Source organism: Opisthocomus hoazin, chromosome 14, assembly GCF_030867145.1.
Source record: "Opisthocomus hoazin isolate bOpiHoa1 chromosome 14, bOpiHoa1.hap1, whole genome shotgun sequence".
Taxonomy (NCBI): Eukaryota; Metazoa; Chordata; class Aves; order Opisthocomiformes; family Opisthocomidae; genus Opisthocomus; species Opisthocomus hoazin.
The window spans coordinates 9147238-9168141 of record NC_134427.1 but is presented as its reverse complement, the minus strand read 5'-3'; the positions used below and the strand labels follow the sequence as shown (position 1 = coordinate 9168141).

General features: G+C 49.4%; 1 protein-coding gene across 4 annotated transcripts in view; it reads right to left on the bottom strand.

The window, feature by feature from the left end:
- The window catches only part of GPC3 (glypican 3), a 154964-nt gene that overhangs the window by 40979 nt on the left and 93081 nt on the right, over positions 1–20904 (bottom strand). For all 4 annotated transcript variants that reach the window (XR_012765495.1, XM_075435401.1, XM_075435402.1 and 1 more), the window contains 3 exons: positions 20443–20576; positions 17487–17612; positions 5631–5751 (listed from right to left, as the gene is read on the bottom strand). Coding sequence is in view for 3 of the 4 variants with exons in the window: in XM_075435401.1 (XP_075291516.1) it covers positions 5631–5751; positions 17487–17612; positions 20443–20576 (381 nt within the window). In the remaining variant the exon portion in view is untranslated. The remainder of the gene's footprint in view (positions 1–5630; positions 5752–17486; positions 17613–20442; positions 20577–20904) is intronic.

The window sequence follows — 20904 nt, the reverse complement described above, 5'->3', positions numbered from 1 at the left end:
TAAATACCAGACCTAGACTTGGTGGAGCTGTAGATTATTTTGTGTAGTAAAAGCAGAATTAGCTGATCCATTCCAAAATGCATTTATCACTAGAATAAAAATCGTCTGTCATTTTATTTAATAGCCTTAGTAAGAAATAATTGCAATGTCTGGCTGCTTTCAACAACATGTGGTTTTAATATTTCAATTGTTACAAACTGTTTAATAATGTTGAATGAAAGGCGTGTCCAAGTACTTATTGTGTTTATTAACATTTCTTTTGAGGACTCGGTAAATTATATTATGCATATATAGCACTTCAGACATTGTAGTGTTAACTTATTAAATTTAAATGTGGAAAATTAGCCAGAAGTGTCTTGGTTTGGTGCAATTTATATACTGTATTTTCAAGTGATAAGCGTTGTGCATCACATTATTTAACAATCTGGCAGTTTGTGCATTTTTCTCATTATTATGCCACTTCATCTGGCTAGGGAATTAAAATACAGTGGGAATAATAAACCTCACAAAGCCTAGCAGGCCACAGAGAGAAGCGATTCCACCAAATCTGTCAAAGTCACGGACTTTTCTGAAGGGGAAATATATTCCTGACAACTCCTCAGCTCCCCAGGGTTTCCCATAACAAACTCAATACTTCTCCCTGCTTGGAGCTGCCCGGGACAGGGTCTGGTGAGGTGGCTCGCTGGGACCCCACGTCTGCCCTGAGCTGCCCCATGCCTGGCAAGCACTGGCCACACCACACAGACAGCCCACTCCAGGCTCCCCACATGCCCCAAGCGGGGTCCAGATCTGACCCTTTGCCGCCCCGAGCATCATCCCCCCACAGCAGCCTTAAACCCCCTTCGCCGGTCCCCAGTGCTCCGCCATACTCTGTGTTTTGAGCAAAAGGGTTGAGACAGACTCAGGCGCAAGGGCATCGCGCCGTTCCCAGGCTTATTTTGTTTACATTTGATTCAATCAAGTTGTGGCCTTTTGGCCTCTTTCCAAATTAACTTCTGGGTGACCTCCACCGTGCCCTCTCCCAGCAGCCAGGCCGCAGGGAAACAGCCCATTAAACCTACAAACAAATATAGGACATATTGGTTGATCAACCCAGCTTCAAATGTGGATATTCAAATGCTGGGGTGTGCTTTTTTGCAAACTTCAAGTCCACTTTGTCTTCGGTCATTCGCACCTCTGGGCCTCTTTTTTTTTTTTTTTTCCTTCCAGCTCTGTGTTTTACTGCCTCATAAAACTTTAAATTTTGTTCTCATCCTCCTGTAAACCCCACGAAGAGCAACGCGAGGCGCTTTCACACGGGGCTCGCCACAGGACCCGGGTCTTCAGACTAGCACGTGAAGAAAGGCAGTGAGATCCTGCTTGGGGGAACAGCTGTAATACTCCAAGAAATTGTGCATTCCCCTTATTTCCAAGGAAATAAATCAAAGCGGGTTTCTCAGGGTCTGTGAAAGCATATTGCCTGGATTCCGCTCCCCAAAGGTTTTTTTTTTTTTTCAAGAGCTTATATGGTAGTTAGGTTTCTGGCTAGAGAATATGCAATATGATAAAAACACAGTCCCTATGCGGGGCAATAAATTACAGATTGTTTGATGTGCAAACCAAAGAACTGTCAAACTCCAGTATATGTGAAATATTCTAAATGAGCCCTTAACTCCAGTGTCTGGAAACGTACAATATGTTTCCAGGCCCTTCAATCTTGTAAAGACACATCTCCCCCAGTTAAGTTTCCTTTTATGGGTTTTAATCTTTATTTTTTTGGTGGGTTTTCTTCCCTCCTTTTCTTCTATAATTGCACTCTTCGTCCTAGAGATGGTCCTATGATAAACACCAGGATCTATCTAAGCATAAAAAGGGATTGGAGCAGGGCACAAGCTTAAACAGGTAAGTGCAGTAAGGATGGGGTAAAGCATCCCCTGCAACGGTGTCAGAGCCCCGTAAGCACTGCAGAGAATGCACAGTCAGCTGGGGACAGAGAGGGACAGGAGGGAGGATAAAGAGTATCACATCGGCCAACCCGCTACCCGCAGTCTCCATCCCTGCTGCATCCTCGCACCTGCATCACTCAGGTCCGCTCTCCAGAGCCTTTCCTGGGAGGAGGTTCAATAGGAGGTCACCAACACGGCAGAGCGCCCGGGACATGGGACACAATGGCTCCCACCTCCATGCGTATCTGTTAAAACTTCAACCTCATCCCCATCTGCCAGCCACCTAAACATCCCCATGGTGGGAGGAAAATGGAGTGACCAGAGGAAATAGCTCACCTTGCACACTACTTTTTGCCTAGGGATGCTACCAAGTCACAAAAAAACTGAGCAAGACTCATGCTGACACGGAATAACCTTTCAATTTCAATATAGTTTCACGTGTGGGATGAGTGAAAACCCTCCTAGCTAGAAACGGACCCCATCCACTCTGGGAAATAACAGTTAGGAACCAATTCCAACTCACTTTCCTGAAGGTGACCCTTGGCCTCCCAGCTGAGATAACAATGCTAATATTTATGGATGGGCTGTTCATGCCTCTGGGCACACAGCAAAAATAACTCAAATCAAAACCTGGTAGACATCTAACAGAACTGAAAAAAAAATAATCCTTATTTCCAATATGGCAATAATAAACCATTTCGCCCACCAACGCACGAAAAATAGCACCACCCACAACCACACGTTTGGGTGAAACAAAAATGGTCTGGAGTCTTGACGGGACGAGTAGGCACCACCGAGAGGGACTCACCCACAGCAGACTGACTTGAGGCAGCACGCTACCCAGGCAGTGAGCTTTATTAATTTCCTTATTTTAGCTTGACAAAAGGTGCTTGAACCAAACTAATACAATCCGGTAAGCTTTTACTTGCCCTTCTCTCCGGGATAAGTTTTCTACCCTCCTTTCAGTCCCTGTGGATTTTGTTCAATGCACAAACACCATTCCCATTTCATTCTGCAAAAGTTTGATGAGACTTTCTCATATATATGTGTGCACTTACCCAGATTTGGTTTGAGAAGACATGAACTAATGAGCAAGCACGATTTCCGCACACAACACACTCGCCAAACTCAGGCAAGCTCGAAAATGTGGCATATTGCTGAAAGAACACACATTTTTCAGCAGCGTGAGCAGCCTGGAATACATTGAAGCCAAGTCATTGGCAAATTAAAGACATTTGCAAAAATCTACACATGAAAGCAAAAGCTGTAGAACTCCTCAAAGAAATTGCACCAACTAGCACAGCTCCTGAGTCTACCCACATCCACAAAATCCAAGCTGCATCTCTAACACAATACACGGGGAGGAACTCATTATATGGTACTAGATACACAATTTACTGGTAGTCACATGGGGAATCCAGTTTAGAGCTCCGAGCACTACAAATGCTCCGAAAAGATATACTCTTTTCTCCAAAAGACTCTGGATGTTTGAAAACCCTTGACAGCTGCTGTTGGCTTGAGCTTGGGGGATGAGGAGATTTTTACCCCTCCTCAGCCCGGAGTCCCCGCCGCTTCCCACATCTGAAGCCAACACCTGAAAAACACAACTGTAATTCATCCAGAGCTGCTCCTTCCACATTTCCTACTCTTTGGCGTTCAAGATGCATTCCAGATGTGAAGGGGAGTGCAAAACTTCAGTAGGCCAAGAAAATAAGTGTGATGGCTAGCTATGACACCCCAAATCCCAAATTTTAGTGACCTCCACAGTTACTTTTCCAGTATACAAGCTACTTACCATAGACTAAAGACCCTCCACAGGAATAGCTAGGTTTATAACTAGTTCTCACAAATCACTTCCCATTTTCTCCTGATTTTATTCTTAGTCCCCCTCTTTCTCAAAACACAGCTTTACAAGAGGGTTCAATATTTTTCAGACTCTTAAATTCATGCCGTTTAAACCAAAACAACTCACCTGCCCCCCATAACACATTCCAATCCCATAATGCAGTGAAGGAGGGGAAGCACTGTAAGAGATCATGACCAAGCTGACCATGTTCACCCCCTTACCACTATTTTTCCCAGGGCAGCAGCTGACAAAGACGCTCTGCTGCTGCGAACAGCTGAGTTCATCCTGGCGATGTTTACCCAGAGTCTCTCGTTCCATGAATCTCTGCTTCTCAGCAGCCTGAACTGTTCAGCAAAGACCTAACTTGACCCAATCTGGCAGCCAGCATTTCACAACCACTTTATGTCAGCAGTTTCAAGTACACTAATAACCATGTTTTGTTCAGTGCAACTTTCTCACTGTGAACGGCAAAATATCATTATCACCTGCAGGTTGAAGCCTGCCCTCTACCCCATTTAATAGGAAGCTGAATAAGCTATTCCCCCCCCCCACTTTTAATAATTATGGGCTGTTGGCAGACGGCACGGCTCGGCGAGGCATGCGGGAAGGCAGAGCGGGCTGCACTGCCACTGTCCGCGCTGACTCCTGTGTGCCAGGATGCTCCCGGGGACCCCAAATTTCCTTTCTGCATCCCACTCCCAGACAGCGGCTAATGAGGCGTGCCTGCGTCGGAGGGCACTGGGGTTAAACCGGGAACTGCTATGAAAACAGACCCTGGCAGCTGCGGGAGCAGGAAAGCAGAGGTTAGCAGAAAAGTCGCTAAGCCAGCAACTCCAGACAGAGCAGCCCTCGCAGCCCGCCCGGCTGCGAAGCAAAGCTGGGCTTAACCCCGGGAACCCGCCACTGCCCAAAGCCTCATGCCAGAGCGATCCTGAACAAGGTCCCCACCAGTAAGAGCTCTCTTGGGAGAGACTGGGCAGCTTAGCCTTATTGACAGACAGCATTACCACCCGAGTATTTGCCCTGCAATGTCCCAATGCTGTGGATCCCTGGGAAGTACAGAGGCCCAAGCTATCAGCCTACTGAAAAACATCCCCTCTACAAGCTACTCAGTGACACAGAGAGGAGAGCAGAATCCAGAGCCTGACCCCAGCCTGGCTGGCCTGAGGCAGCACTGCAGAAGAGCTCTGGGAGGTTAACAATCGCAAGCTGAACGCTGTGCAGAGGTGCCACCTAATCCCTTGGCAGTGGTGGGGCTTGTTCACAGACCTAACTTGGCCTTGCATGACGGGTAGGGACAAGATACTGCTTGTCCTGGCAAGGGTGCCAGGTCTGAGACCGTGGGAAGGAAGCTCCCTCTCTAGCAGAAAGGGTCCCATTCAGCTCTGCCATTTCCCCATTCAACGGTAACTTGCCCCAGTAGTGACTGGGAGTGGACGCCCAGGGAGATACAGTGAAGAAACAAGTGACCCTCCCTGCAAGCCATGAGCAATGCCAAAGGGGACTCCTCTGAGCAGAGGGGACATCACATCAGGCACACGTCACATAAACCCCTGCCAGCACCTCATGCCCAGGGGCACCACAGCAACTCCATCTTTCTTGGTCCTCCATCACATGGGAAATGGATGCCCAGCAGAAGCACACCACAGGGATGCATCCATGCATCCTCCCGGGCGCAGGCCGAACCCTGGAGGGCTGCAACACACTTGCCCTGCAGCTCCGCTGCACTTGCACGCAGCTGCAGAAGATGGAGATGCCCCAGGTTGTCTGGCTGAGCCCAAAGAAAGCCTGGGGGAGGCCACATGGATTTGGAAACCACCCACTCTGGAGCCACCCCTGCTGGCATGCCTGCAACAAACCTGGTTTATGTGTTTCAGCTTGTCAATAATCTGGCTAATCACTGGCTCGGGACCTTTCATCTTCACCTCGTGGTTGCCAGGTTGAGCTTTTGCTCCGTTCCTTGTGATCTGGGGACTGTACCTGTGGGAGTAAGAACAGAGGAGACCATGATGTGATGGGATAATATAGAGGAGATCTTCAAAGTTCAGTGCAAACAGAAGAAATTCCAAGATAAACACCAGCCCTTTCCAAAACAGAAAGTGCAAAACAGTTAATAATGACAAAGAAAAGGCAGAATAATCCCATAAACATTTCTGCTCTGCCTTTGCAAAGCAGCAAGATGATGTACTTGTTTCACTTGAGGACAATGAAGTCCTTTCCAGTCCATTAGTAACCAAGGAAGACGTTAAACAGTATACAACAGGGATAAATATTTTCAAATAACTTGCACCCAAGAGTCCTAAAAAAGCTGGCTCAGAAATTCTGGCTTGCTCATGTTTGTTTAAAATAAATCTTGGCAGACCACAGAGACTCCAGTACAAGAGCGGTAGTGTTGTGCCCACAGCCGAAAAAAATGAGTGGGATGACCCAGTTAACTGCAAGCTGATTAGCATAACATCAACCCCCTTGGAAAATAATGACTATCACTGATGTGTGATTTCAATAATAAAGAATTAAAGCATCAGAATATAATTAATGCTGTCAACATTGCTAATGGAAAATAGGTGTTGTTAAACAATCCTGATTTCAGTCTTTGATGAGATCCAGCCTTGGGGATCAAAGCAACTGCTTAGACAGAATCTACCTTGACTTTGGTGCGGTGCTGGGCTCTGCACCACGCGATGTCCCAATCTACATGGGTGCCGTGCAAGTCAGTAAAGCACCCGTAAAGTGGATTAAGAGCTGGCAGAGAGATCTCAAGATGCAGCTCTCCACAGAGACCCTTCCCTGTGCAGCCAGCTGCCAGGGCAGCGCTGCAGCGGAGGGCGGCCAAGCCTGCGCTCAGCTTCTTCATCGGCAGCTAGGAAAGAAATATTTATTCACTGCTGCAGAATTTATGGAATGGCAAAGCTTATCAGAGTGACAAAAGTGAGAAGAGGGACAGAGGGATCGTTGCATGCTTGCCTTCGGAGAAATGCATTTCTACACTCCATACCTGGGAGCTCATGATGCTCAGGACATGAGAGGAGAACATCCACACCAATTTCAAACTCAGCTTCAGGACCCGAGTGAGCATCTGCCACCACTTACTGCTGGCAGCCACAGCAGTGGCACGGAGCACACTGGTGCCGTCTCGAGCTGTGGGTTGTTGGTATTCATCGCAGCCCCAGTGACGGGCCGCGATACTCTACAAGCACAAAACAAGTCCTCATCTCCAAGAGCTGACAGCCCGAGTACACACTGCCAAACCCTGGTACAGCCTACGAAAGTGAGATCGCTGAGATAACGCCAAGCATCAGTCTGCTTTACTGTACGTCTGTTTTTCCGGTGCCGAGGGTAAACACGAGGAATATTCCTTTCTGTGATTCATCTCCTAGACATCATGTCCTTTATCCAACTCTCAGCACCAGCCCCAGGGACTGGTCCATCTGCCAGCTCCCTGCTCCCCTGCCCACTAATTCTTCATCCTCATGCTGTTGGGCGAGCTCAGGTGATGAGAGTCAGCCCATTTCACAGAGGCTTTGGGGAGAAAGCAGGACTTCAGCAGGGATTTAAAGGAGGGGAGAGAGATGGGAGGGATGGCGGGGCCAGCTCAGGGAGGATGCTCCACTGGTGGAGAAAGCAAGAGACATGAGGACATTCAGCCACAACAGCTGTCAGGGCACACAGAGGGTTTGGGGGATACGCAGGGGGTTGGCTTCACTTAAACTTTAAATTAGGAATGAGACCAACTCACACATGGGGATACAAATGTAACTCCAGATTTATAACTGGTGCAGCCAGAATCTGCCCCCGACCTCAAATATTCACATCATTTGCAATACAGCACTGAGGCGGATTTCCACTCCAAGGCTTTTTCAGAGCAGCAGCTCTGTGTACAGGAGCGCTCTGCATCCCCAGCTGGGTCCCCAGCGCTGGGCACTCCCCATAGACAGCTCAGCTGAGGGCTGACGACCCCACAAGATGCTTCACCGAAAGAGATGACAGACAAAGCAGGATGGGAGAAAGGAGGTGTTTGTGCCTCTAACAGAGCAGCACATGCCTATGTATATTCCTGTTTCCAGACACACACAGCTTATCCAGGTACAGGAGGGGCATCGCTGCAAAGCAGAGACCTGAACTTGGCTCTTCCAAGCCCCACCAGCTCCTCAACACCAGGGCAGCTGCGTGCCCAGCCAAGCCACCACACAGCACGGTGCTACCTGGGCACGCCGCACCGACTCCAGCAGCTCTGCTCGCCACCCAGACACCTCTCCCCATGCTGGGGCCTCCAGTGAGGACCTAAAATTTTGCAAAAGACACAATTTTTTTTTTTTTTTTAATAGTTGCATTAGCCTGAGAAGCACAAAATCTGAGACATAATAGCTCCCGGTTCAGAAAAGCACTTACACGTGCAGTCAGAAGCTTGTTGTAGGCTGAAAGCTAAGTGACTGGTAGCAGCAGGGCCAGAGAGTGCCAGGCTTGGACCCCCGCCGCAGCAGCCCAAGCCCAGGAGAAGCTCTGGCCTCCCGGCACCGGCAGGACCGCATGCTCCGAGCACCATCTCGTGGGAAGACGCCGCTGCCGCAAGCACAGCCCAGCCCGGCTCTGCAAACCCTTGGGCTGAACTTTTTGCAGGGGAATAAGGCATCAGGAGCAGCGAGCCATTAAACCTGCTGCTGATTTGTCACGCCGTGCCAACCCCACCAACACTGGCGACTGAACGTAAACCTCCACAAGACGCATCACTTTTCAGACACCAAAGAAATTAGCATTTTTGGTGTCGTCGTAAATTTAATTTAAAATACTGGTGGAACTTTGAAGTACATTGCTGAAAAGTTTCCCATGGTTTAAGACATTTGACTAGCAGGAGCAGAACCAAGCCCATTTGGTGCATACCTAAATTAATATAATCTCTCTCCTAAAGAGTTTTATACAAAGAAACTCAATAGCTCGGGTTTGAGTGGGCGAAGCCCCTTCTGAAATCCATCAATGACTGCTAGAGAGGATTCTGTAGCCTGGGCAATGTCGTACAGGAGGGAGGAGCACAGCTACAGCAGGTCACCGTAACTACCTGCCCAAAGACTGAAACTGTTCCCAGGAAGGCTCCATGGGGCTGTTGAGGACCTCAAACCGCCCTCCCCAGAGGGACAAGTCTACCAGAGAAGGAAAGCAAACCTGCAAGCGTTTGTAGAGGGATCTCTCCCCAAAACAGTGATGCTAAAGAAGTAGAGTGCCACCGCCTGGTGCTTCCCACCTGGCCAGGTGCAAGGGTATGTAACACACCCAGAATGAACCACTGACATCACTACACAAAGCATCTGAAGCAGCAAGGCAGTGGGCACCGCAAGCTGCACATCTCAGAGCATGAAAAGAAGCAGATGCGCAGGGACACGCTACATCTGAAGAGCCAGAGACGAGCTCCTGCATGGCTCAGGTGCTTCGGGACAGGCTGCCTCTGCACAGCCGAGCTGAGACCTCCCGGTGCGCTCAGGTACAAGGGGGACCCCAGCTCGCCCTCGTCTGTGCCCCTCTGCCCGAGCACCAGGGCCCAGCTGGCACGCACTCAGGCATGCAGGACGCAGCCCACCAAAGGGTTAAAGACTTTGAAAAGTAGCTTCAGTGAGGGATGGACATTCCTGAAATGCCAGAAAAGCTAGAAAAGCCAGCTGGCACCCCTCCCTGCAGCCTGGGCCAAGCAGCCAAGCCTTAATATGGCAGAGAGACGCCTCTGCAGACCCCATCGAGCTGGAGGATGGGGGGCTACCAGGGCAGTCCCCACACAGGCTCCCCTGCATCCCGCTAGGCTGCTGCAGGGCTGGTGGGCTGGCAGGTCCCATTGTAAAGCAAAGCCAAAGCATCACCTTCCTTCCATGTTCCCCAGCCACAGCTCAGCAAAGGAGAAACCTCAGAGCCATCTCGAGCTGCTTTCAACATAGTAAAAGAGCCCCTTCTGCACAACACTTGTGCCACTCCACAAAACTCATCACATACCTCTGCCATGGTGATATCAGTAGTGAACAGCAAACATGCACAGTGCTTGAAGTCCACCCCATGGTCCCAGGGGGTCCCTGCGCCAAAGGGATATCAGTGTTGCAACATGAGCATGGTCTGGCTTCCACTTCATAAGCAAAGCCCAAAATACTTTCCTCTTTGACGTGTGTCGACGTCAGTCAGCAGCATCTCCTTGCCTGGGCTCCCTGGGTATGGGTTCTTGCTGGAGACATGGTATTTTCCAAAGACAAATGCCATGTTGTAAAATGTGCTGATAAGCAGCCCTCACTAAAAATGACTTTAAAGACAACCACCTGATGGAAACACTGATGGTCTGAGGTCTTCTGCAGGGGTAGCACAACTACAGACCCCTTCTGCTCCTTTTCATCCACCAGCAATAAACACCAAAGCATGCAGTCAAATGAAGGGATTTTTCCCTTTCTTTCCTCCCCACCATCCACAAATGCCTCTTGTGAATATTAGGGCATTCCAGTCCAAACGCAGCTCCTTCCAGGCTTTCATTTCAGAGCAAGGAAGACAAGATAACAAATGCAATTTAAATATATGGCAATGAATGTCAAATGTGTGTTCATCCTACTTTGCCATGCTAGGCTTAAAGATGAGTTACTGCGATGCCTGACATGTGATTTAGAGAAAGTAATCCTGTAAGTCAAACAAAAAGAATTACACCTTTTAGAAAAAGGAAATTAAGATTTTCATTCAAATAACAATTAATTTATGCCTGCCTTCCAGTTGCAAAGTATTTCTTCAAATGCAGCTCCACAATTTAAACAGCGCAGTATCCCTCGCAGGCACTTCCTCCACTATCTCTGCTCGCTGAATCATACCTGCTTGAGGGAGTGGATGGGGGACGAATACAACAGTCTGCTGCAAGACAGGACCACAATACAAGAGGTTTCATTGCACAGGACTTGACAACCGAGCTTGAGAAAGCAGCACTTCCCACACCTGCAATCCCCTGAAGCTTCTCTGCATTTCAGGACATGACCTACCATGTGGGTCATGTGGGCTGGTGACACCAAGTCCTCACCACACAGGAGGTAAAAAGATACAAAAAAGGGGAGACAGGAAAGAAAAGTTTCTCCCCCACACTCCTGGCAGGAACCTGAGTCTTATCTCCAGCTGGTTTTAAAGGCTCACATTTTACTCTCTCTGGCCCAGTTGCCTTTCGGTTTGGTGGGACAACCTTAGTGTCACACCAGTGGTGCAAAGAGGAGCCAAAAGGCCGGAAGAGCTGTTCCAAACCACCCATCCAGCCCTGCAGCAAGGGAGTAACTCCTGGATGAGTCTGTAAGAGGTGATAACTTCTTTCCCTGACAGTTTCCTCTCTAAAGAGAGACTGTCCAGAGATACCTGGTCAATCACACCAATTGCTCCAGCCCAGCCATGGGCTGGGCATGGGCTGCAGGCCAGCCAAGCGCAGCTGTCCTCTTCCATATGGGGCGCATGGTCCCACCATCCCTTGACCATATGCAGACACCTGCTACATGGGAGTGCAGGTGGCCGGAGAGAATTGGGGTGTATGGCTCTCGGGTGCCTTCCTGGCTTGCAATGTGCACTTGGCTGCTTGCTTGCAGGGAGTGCTCGCAGTCATTGCAGAGCGTGCAATGTCACTGTCAATTCACACCAGCAGCAGCTCTGAGCAAGTTTCTTCAAAAAGCAACCAGGAAGATCCAATGCTCTCAGTGGGGAACAGTCTCACCTAAATAAAAGGGAGTCATTTTCTGCTTGATTTCCAAACATCAACCACCTTGCAGCCCAGTCTCACTACCATGAGAGCCCTCAGAGATCCTGCTTTATCAGTTCCCTGCCAAAGGGAAGTGCTGCCTCTTCCCAACCACCTTAGGCAATGCGCCACAGCCGGTAAGTGTGCTGCAAGTGTTAATTTGTCTTATTAATCCTGAAGTCTCAGATAATCACCTGGTTCTAGAAGATGGGACTTTAAGAACAGCAAAAACTGTAATATTCATAGCAAAACAATGGGGGTTCAAAGCATAAAGGGACAGCCTGAAGTATCCCTCCATTCCTACTTCAGCTGAGTAAAGTTCAATACAAACAGACTATGGAAAAAATGGCTAAATCTGAGACCAAGCAGGAGGCTTAATATAGGAAGACTCATGATGTTCATTTCTGAAATACTCTGGAAACAATTACAGCCACTCAATAACCCACCGAATTTGCCTACTATCCTTTCATTATAGGTTACATTTGCTGCAAAGCTTTGTTTTATGTGCTTGCAAAGTTATACAGCTTCCCTCTTTGGGGACTCCATTGTATCAGATATTTTGCAACACTGCCAGAAATAACCAAATCCTTCATGAACTGAAGGGTTATTGCTGGCACGGAATTTCCTTTGTTCCAATTACAGAATCTCATTTTTCTCTCTTGCTTCCAATTGTGCTTTCATTGTTTATGATTTGTATGATTAAAACAAACCACAGTACATTGGCAACAGCAAGGAAATCTGAGACTTCTAGCTTGAAGAAGAGAATCTGGCAAGGTGCTAAAAATATATTAATTTGGAATTGGTATAAAGAGAATAAGAGTTATGTGGATGATTTATATTAATGTACAAGTTTGTCCTGAGAACTTTGGAAATGGCAGTATCTAACAGCAATACTTAACGTGCTTACAAATTTTGCAGCGGGCAAATGTTGTCGTCGTTCTATTCAGAACAGCTTGAAAGGAATATACACATGTAAGCAGATTATTAAACTTGGAGAATCTAGATTTTAATAGGCTTTTAGTATTAAACGCTGCAAACCCCTGATACTATATATAAGGCTCAAATTACCTTTGAGATCCAGACGCCTAACTCCCTTAGAAACTGAGAAGAGTTCAGTATCTCAACACCCACTTGACTTAAGCTGAAGTCTTGAAATGAGCTAATTATTCAGTCAGGACTCCAGTGATAAGAATCACCCTCTGATTTTTCTCTGCATTGGATGGGGATAAGGATAACAGAGGCTGGACAACGTCTTCTCACCACCCAACACCACCAGCGTGAGGATGGGGCATGAAGACAAGCAGAGACAAAGAAGGGCATGATGGCAACCCTCATTTAGGCAGGTTTAAGCTGTTGCACACCCACCCTTCCTCTACATCCAGTCTTTTCCTCTCTCAGGGAAGTGCCTGTCAATTAATTGAGCCCAGGAAAGCCGCAGAGGTGCACAAGGATGCACAGAAAGAGATCCAGCAGGTGTGGTTCCCTGCTACCATGAACACCCAAGCACCATGACCTCTCACAAGCTCTTCACAAGTGGTGCACTGTGCCACACGTGGCTTTTGCTGTGAACCTTTGTGGTGTCACATAAAAGCACAATACATTTTTGCATGCTTTGAAGTGTGAAAAGCATTAATTTCTTGCCTTTTCTTTTTTCTCCCCACTTTGGCTTATGTACTTCAACCACGCAGCAACAGGACAGCATAAGACATCAGTGCATGACCACAAAAATCAACATTCCTTGTATGGCTGCCTTTGTTTGCAAGCCATTATTTCTGGCAGATCAAGACCCCGCGTCCTAAACCCACGTAAGGGATGGCGATCACACTACAAACACACAAATCAAACCTCAGGAAGAAGGATGAGTTCCTGCCATTAGATGGTCCAACCCAGAGAATTGAGATGAACAAAGGATCACAAAGTAAGACTCAGTAAAAGAAAATGAGGGATGAATCATGTTCAAATGTTAGAATACACAAAATAGGATGAGTGATGATGACCCATCAGCAGAGCACGTTGCATGTCTTACCCACCACAAGCCAAGATGTAGAAAGCCCATGGTCAAGCAGTTCCTCAGAGCTCTTAATCTCAGGGGAGCTGCAAGGGGCTGCACCAGGCAAGGAGTGCACCCACTGCATGCATAACCCTGCTCCATCAGTGGGAAATCTCAGAGCCAGGGATGAAACAAGAACATAGCTCAAATAGAGTCAGACCTTGACAAACACAACCAGCAAAGTAGACCCTGCACTGAAACGGTTCCTTGCGTCAGGAGAAAAGCACACTAAAATACTCCAGCCAGCTGCATTGCACTGGAAGCCCAGTTGAACATGCCAGTTCAATCAGGGCAGAGGGAGCTAAGGGCAAGGAGGAAACGGAGGAAAGTTCAAGGCTTAAAATGGGAAATGAGACCCAGTGGAAAGGCATTGAGCACGTCCGGTCTGTGGGGAGGAGGGACACGCTCACACTCTGCTGATAACAAAGCGCTGGGATAAACAGGACAGAGTAAATACTGATTCAGAAAAACCACAAGAGGAGAAGCGCAAGGTGCAGAAGGGACCATTTGCGTCAGAGAGCAGGATACACATTGTCGGTATTATCTAGTACTTGAATGCATTGGCAAGGGGCTGTGAAGTTGCTATTCCAGGCTTGATTTAACGTGTTATAGGAAAAGGGCTTAGAATAACCAGCAAATTTTGTCGTGACAGAGAGGTCAGGAAGCGGATAAACGATTAGGGCTCCTCTCTAACTTAATTAACACTCAGGTACTGCATTAAAGATGTGAAAGGTAAATAGCTACAAGCCCTGCAGAAACACCACCAAAAGCCCAGAGATGCAGATATGGATGCTCATGCCAAGCTCACTGGCACAGCAATGCCCAAGCAGCCTTATCCTTCATCTGGGCAGCACCAGACATGGAAACACGAGGAAACATGGCACCCACCCAACCATCCCTCTCCCCTCCAGCAGGTGCTTTTTAGCCTATCCCTAGGGTGAGCACCTTGTATCGCTGCGGCAACCGCAAGGTGTCTCCCCCAAGACCCAGCTGCCACTCCCCAGGGACATGGGTGGTCTTAGATCTTCCTGTGGATGTCCCAGAAACTCAAAGGGGTCTCAGATTGCACATGGCACCCACACTCAGGCAACTCAATCCTGCCCCAACGTGAAACGTATCCAGCTACAGCAACCACTGGCAGCAAGTTAAGGGCAAGGCATGAGCATCTCCTCCTGTCCAGCCTGCTCAGCTCTCAGTCAGGAAGATCTGACTTGCAAAAGCCAATATCCAACAAAGCAAGAGGAAAACATTAAGATATAAAGTATATTTTATATGCACAAAAGCTAGAAAATCTGACCCATCTTTCTGACAGCTGTTACACACATGGGACAACCACCAGGTCAGCATCCTGAAATGAACACTAGAGATTCAAAAAACACCAAGTTTCTTGTAAAAAGTGGCAAGCTGGAGTTTGACGAGCAACAAGTGCACATCAGCCCAGCAGGAGAATTGCTGTGGGCACACCAGAAACGCTCCAGCACATTATGCACACCCTCAGAGCAGCCTGCGAACAAGCTCCTACGCGGTGAACAGCTGCTTGGCTCCCTCTTGGGGAAAACACTGAAACTAGTGGTTTGGGGTACTCAAGCACCATTACCTGAAATGCTCCTGATTTTCAGGAATCCTCCCAGACTCTCTGACAGAGACGCCACGCTGGGAAGTCCAAGCACATGAAGCAGTCATTTTTGGCTCCACATGAAGCAACACAATTGACTTTAGAGTTGATTTTAGCTACTTGTTTGCTTCCATTTGAAACACATCCTGTAAATGGGCCCTGGGAGAGGAGCACCCCAGACCATTATCTCAGTTCAGATTTTTTGAGTTAAGTTCTCCCTGTCATTCATCGGTAGAAACACCATCACATACAACAGAAGGTCACCCTGGGAAGAGTTATGGCTGCAGATGGTAAAAACCCAAGGTGAGAAGGCAGCTGATGCATTTAAGGGGCAACCGCTATTTCTATGTTGCATGTCCATTTGCCCTCCCTCCTGGACACGCTGCCTTCACGGAGGTGTTCAAATCTCCACACAAAACACCACCCACACTGCTTTCCTTCCCAGTCCCTCTAGGACACCACTGATGTCCCTGCAAGGTGATGGGGGATTTCACTCTCAGCACCCCCCTCTGCTTGCAGCAAAAAACTCCAGTATCTGCCTGCAAGGGCAGGTATTAGTAATATTACAGATGCTACTAATATTTCATAGGAGCTGGCAGAGACGGTGACACCTACATGACAGATCAGAGGGGATAAGGAGGAGTGGGAAGGCATGCTCTGTTCAAGCACAGAGGAGGATTTAATCCTTGACTTAACAGCCAGGGTCTGAAATCTTGGAACCCCCTTCATGCAGGCACACTTTATCCTATCCCCGCCTTGCCCCTCCACATGCCGTGGCACCTACGTGACCTGCCGCATTGTGCCACCAACACTGCAGCATTGCGGCAGGGGACTCAGGTGATGATCCGCTGGCATTCTCAGCAGAAAGCTGGAGAAGGCCATCATCTACAGTCATGTTTGATCTACAAATAAAACTGAACTTATGTTTGCAGGAGGATCTGAACTCAGCACCTTTCCATTGCTGCCACTTCACCCAGCCGTGGCAGGTCAGCAGGACCTGGACCACCGGCCATGGCCCCAGTGAACTGTCATAAGCAAAGACCTCACCCTAGGTCCTCCCCTGCAAAGCCACAGTGTTTATAGCACTGCTTTAAGAAGTTTTAATTAACAATCAGTGAGACAGTATTGAAATAATCTTTTTTTCCAATTGTACTTCTCTTTGTGCACGGAAAGTCAGGATTTTCCAGAAATAGGTAAAGATAGAGGACAGATTTTTCCCTAGGCAAAGCAAGTACATTTTATTAAGTGTGTGATCTTAGATGCTTGAGCAATTTTTTTCAAAATATAGTTTGATGCTATTTTGGTCCCTTCAGTGTTTCAGGTCAGTATTGCAAGTACAGGCTAATTACCACCTGAGGTTACTGATCAAGAAGTCATCATTAATATCTCTACATTTCACCACTTCTTGATTTTATTTCTATTTCTTCCCTTCTGCAAACTACTTAATAGCAAAGGATGCTTTGTGAAGTAGGGTGATTAGAGATTTACGTATAATTATAAAAAACATTTCCAAGTTCTATTTCCATGTTCTTTAACATTCCTGAAGGGGCATTTTTTGCAAGGAAAAAGTCTCCATTTCTGTTAACACTTCCTTCCCCTTTATGCTATTAATCCCATACTTGCCTGTCTCCATTAACCTCACAGTTACTGCCAGGACATCCTCAGAACCGGTGCGTGGGGCAGGGAAAAGCGGGTGGGGCAGGAGCTGGACCCTGGTGTGAATGGCTCCATCCAGAGAGGACAGCCAGGGCTCGGTTGTGGGAATATGCTCAGATGGCAGCAGTGGCACCGCGTGAGATAAGTCCTGACCTTCTCCAGCACAGAGCCATGGCCAAGGAGAAGCCCAACAAGGTGGTCCGCCTTGGATGGGGCAGGGGATGCCAGCCGTGCTGTCCTGCTACCACTGCACAGAGACGGGAGGAGACGCATCCCCACCCCAAGGCAGTTCATGGTGGCAACTGTCCCCATCGCTGCTCTGGAGCAGCTACCTTTGGCACCGTGGTGCACCCTCCCATGGGAGCACTACTGCGCTGAGCTGCTGCTGCTCTCTTCTCTCTGGCTCACCACTACCAACCCACCCTGGCCAAAACCAGTCGTGGCTGCGGGGTTTTCACAGCAGAGTGCAGAAAACTCAGTGGAGGGCAGCACACCACCACTTCTCCTCTCCCTGCAGACTGCGCATCCATCTGAGCTCAGCGCAGGTGGATGCCGGCTCTGCAAAAGGTTTCTGAAGCGAAGGAGTAGTGTCCCGGCCACAAACCACTCCTGCGCCTGGTGAGCAAAAGACAAGCAGTGCTGGGGAGAGGGAGAGGAAAGGAGACGTGATTCACCTCTCCACGACTTCTTGTCCATTCCAGCAAAGAGTGTCGTTCTGAACAGCGGAGCTGTGGTTGCAAATGTACTCTGGCAAGCTGCTGTAAAAACTGCTGTGGGACTTCAGCTTCGTAATGAGTTCCCTGGAAGAAAGGGGGAAAAAATGGTGCTCAGTTAAAAGAGGAAAAGACGACGGGGTTGAGGCATTTTAACCAGTGAAGGCAGTCACACAAACACAAGAATGAAGCAGCTGGGTACAAACAAACCATGAAGCATCGGTCTCATTTCTGACCTCAAGCAGCATTCTGCATTGTCCCCTGATGTTATTCAGTCAAGGGCTGAATCTGTGTTTCTCGGGGTGAAACCGCTGGTGACAGGAGGGATGCTGGGGCAGAAGAACCTCAGCCCAGCCATGCAGCATGCCAAAGCTAGACACACTCTCTGTGCTCTCACAGCACCTAGGGCAAGGTGCTGCTGGCTCAGGCAGTGCATACACAGGGCGCATCTGAGCAGCAAGTGGTCAGGCTGCCAGCAGTCTCCTCTGCTTTGCAGAGTGCCGTGGAGGCCCTTCAGGAAAGGACAGCCTTGTCACTTTGGCTGACATCGGCCATCCAACACCCCTGCAAGGGCCGGTGGCATTTTTAGTGGCAGACCAGAGCAGACACTCTCAGCACAGACCTGTACAGATGGGTAACACTGGGTTTCATGCTGCACTGCCAAAAATACACGATCTCAAGGCGTACGCTCGGCTGGCTGTAGGGTCACAGTCTGCATTCAAGGGACAGGTCACACTCAGCAAAACGGCTCTGCCCCGGGCGGGCAGGAGGAGCGGCAGGAGCAGCGCTCACGCCAGACAGAGGGGATGCAAATCGGGCTGCACCCCCACCCGTGCCCTCCCTTCCCAGCACCAAGGGCCTCCGTCCCCGGGGTCCCCTTCGGCAGAGGGCCAGAGGTGCCAGGGCACGGACTGACCCCGGGGACACTGACAGCCGCCAGACAGGGGATGGGGGCTGCGGGAGTGGGATGTGCCTGTCCCTTCAGCCCAGGTCTGTCCCCTCGGGGCACTCAGCAGCTGTCACTGGGAAACACGGGCAGATTTAACCAGCTAAATGGCACAAAAAGTACGATAATATGAAGGGCAGGGACTGAAAGAAGCAGGACTTGGCCTCACGGTCTCTTGGCTTGGGCTCAGCGCGTCTCGCCCTTTAGCAAGGGATTATTTCTTGGCCTCCGGGAGGATGATGAGGGCTCAGCACCAAGAGCTGGGAGCACTCCCGGGGGCACCTCGGCAGCCCTGGTGCAGAGCCCGCTCCAGCAGGCTAGGGTGCAGAGGGGGTCCCCGGCTCCTCCATCCCTCTCCGGCTGGGTTTTGGGGTTCCCTCTCCGGAGGAAGGCTCGGCTGCCAGCTGGGGGCAGGCGAAACACAGAGAAGAGGCCCCAGCAGCCTGCGCTGCGCTGCTCTGCGCTGCTTTTTTGCTGTCGAGGAGCCCGTTTCTGCCCCAATGGGACTGACACGGCCCGGGCACGGAGAGCCGGCAGCCGACGGAGGCAGAGGGCTGCCCAGGTCCCCCCTCGGGTCACCACAACGCAGCCTGCCAGGGTATCGCAAGCACCAATTCATCCATCGCTGCCCACGCCAATAAACACGGGGTTTGCATCAGGAGCCAAAGCCCCTCCAGAGTTCAGCCACAACACCCCTGCACAAATTGGAGGGGGGCTTCAGACATTCACCTCCTGCATGAACCACCTTCTGCGGCAATCTCCTGCACCGGGCTTACACTGGGGCAGGAGGTCCAACCAAAACCATTTTGAAAGCCGAAATGAGGCACGACCTGGGTCTTCAGTCACACCAAACCCTGAGCAGAAGAAACCTTACGCTGCCCGTCGCGCCCAGCTCCTTACATCCTAGGCACTGCCTTGCTCGCCGTCCCCCAGAGCCCAGCAGCGCTGCGGAGAACAGACTGAAGAAAACTTTCCTGGGGAGCAGAGCTCGCCGCCGGGCAGGGAGGGGAAGGGGAGGGAGGAACTCCTCCGTATCTGCAGGTATGAGCTCACGTAATTCACTGCAGCAGATTTCATTAGACTTCACAGTCCTCAAAGGACATCTCCGGCAGAGCCTGGGCTGTGTAACTCTCTGACGTGTGGAGACAACAGAGGAATGCAAGTCCTGGTGCTATATCTCATGGGAACCATATCAAGAATGCAGCCCTGTTGCTCTTTAAAGAGAAATCCACCCAACTTAGTCTATCCCCAGTTCCCAAAATTACCAAGCTTGCCTGTTTCTCTTCTGCAGGGATATTTCTTGTATTCAGGACAGCAGTAAAGGCACTGCATGTCTCTGGGTGAGCTTTCAGATCCAGAGGGGAGATGCTTCTCCCTGACACACCAGTGTGAGCCCACTGAATTACAGGTGCTATTTACAGAGGGAAGGAAGCATGGGGTGTAGCGCCAGCAGCAGAGGCACCTGCTTCACTTTGAGAACATTCAGTAAAAGGTTGCTAACATTCCTGAACTACAGTAAAAGACTGCACAAGAAAAAGTGAAATAAGTCCCTCCTACCTACACACAGAGTGTTATAAGCAAAGTTTCAGGCCAGAGTGACTGTTTCCACCTATAACTACACCTGTGAGTATTTCTGGCACTATAGCAGTGCCCAAGAAACCCAGACAAGGCATTTGGTGTATGAACCTGGGTGCCTGGTGCATTGAAAAAAAGCAAAACAAAGAAGAAACACAGGAGGCAGTTTTACAGGTTAAAAAAATAAAAAAGCACTAGGTGAGAAAACACATGTAGACACCTCGCTGCACTTCACAGCCAGCCATAGAGCAGCTCTGATGTTCAGAGTCAAAACCAGCTGCAGGTTTATGGGTAAGGGAAACAAAGAGCTCTTCCATCTGCTTCCATGGGGCCATCCTGTACGATGACCACTCCTGCCCATCCCATGGGCATTGTGCTCAGCCTGAGCATCCTCACCTCCTCCTGCCTGACAAAGTTTCTTCTTGCTCGATGTGAGTCACCTTCAGGACTTTCTTGTCAACGAAAAGGTCTTCGGGGTAACTGGCTGATCGATACTGCCTCTGCTGAGCATGGCCACATAACCGGCTGATCTGGAAAACACAAACACAGCAGTGTGAGCAAGTGTTGGGAGGAGGAACACTGCAGGAAAACAGCTGAGATGCACACCAGCACCTGCACATGAGCTGGTGTGTCGTCCTGTCATCCCCGCCTCTCCCATAGCTCACGCAAGCACCTGAGAGCAAACTGCTGCCCTAAGGATGCCACCTCACTCTTGTATGAATACCTGCCCTGTGGGAGGGAAGGCAGGAAACTTCAGGCAAGATTTTTGGGCATCAAAGTGCCCCTGGGGCTACCAAAACTCCTGAGGTGTGGCCGTGACTGGCAAAGCTCCCGGTGCTGGGTTGAACTCCTGCTGGC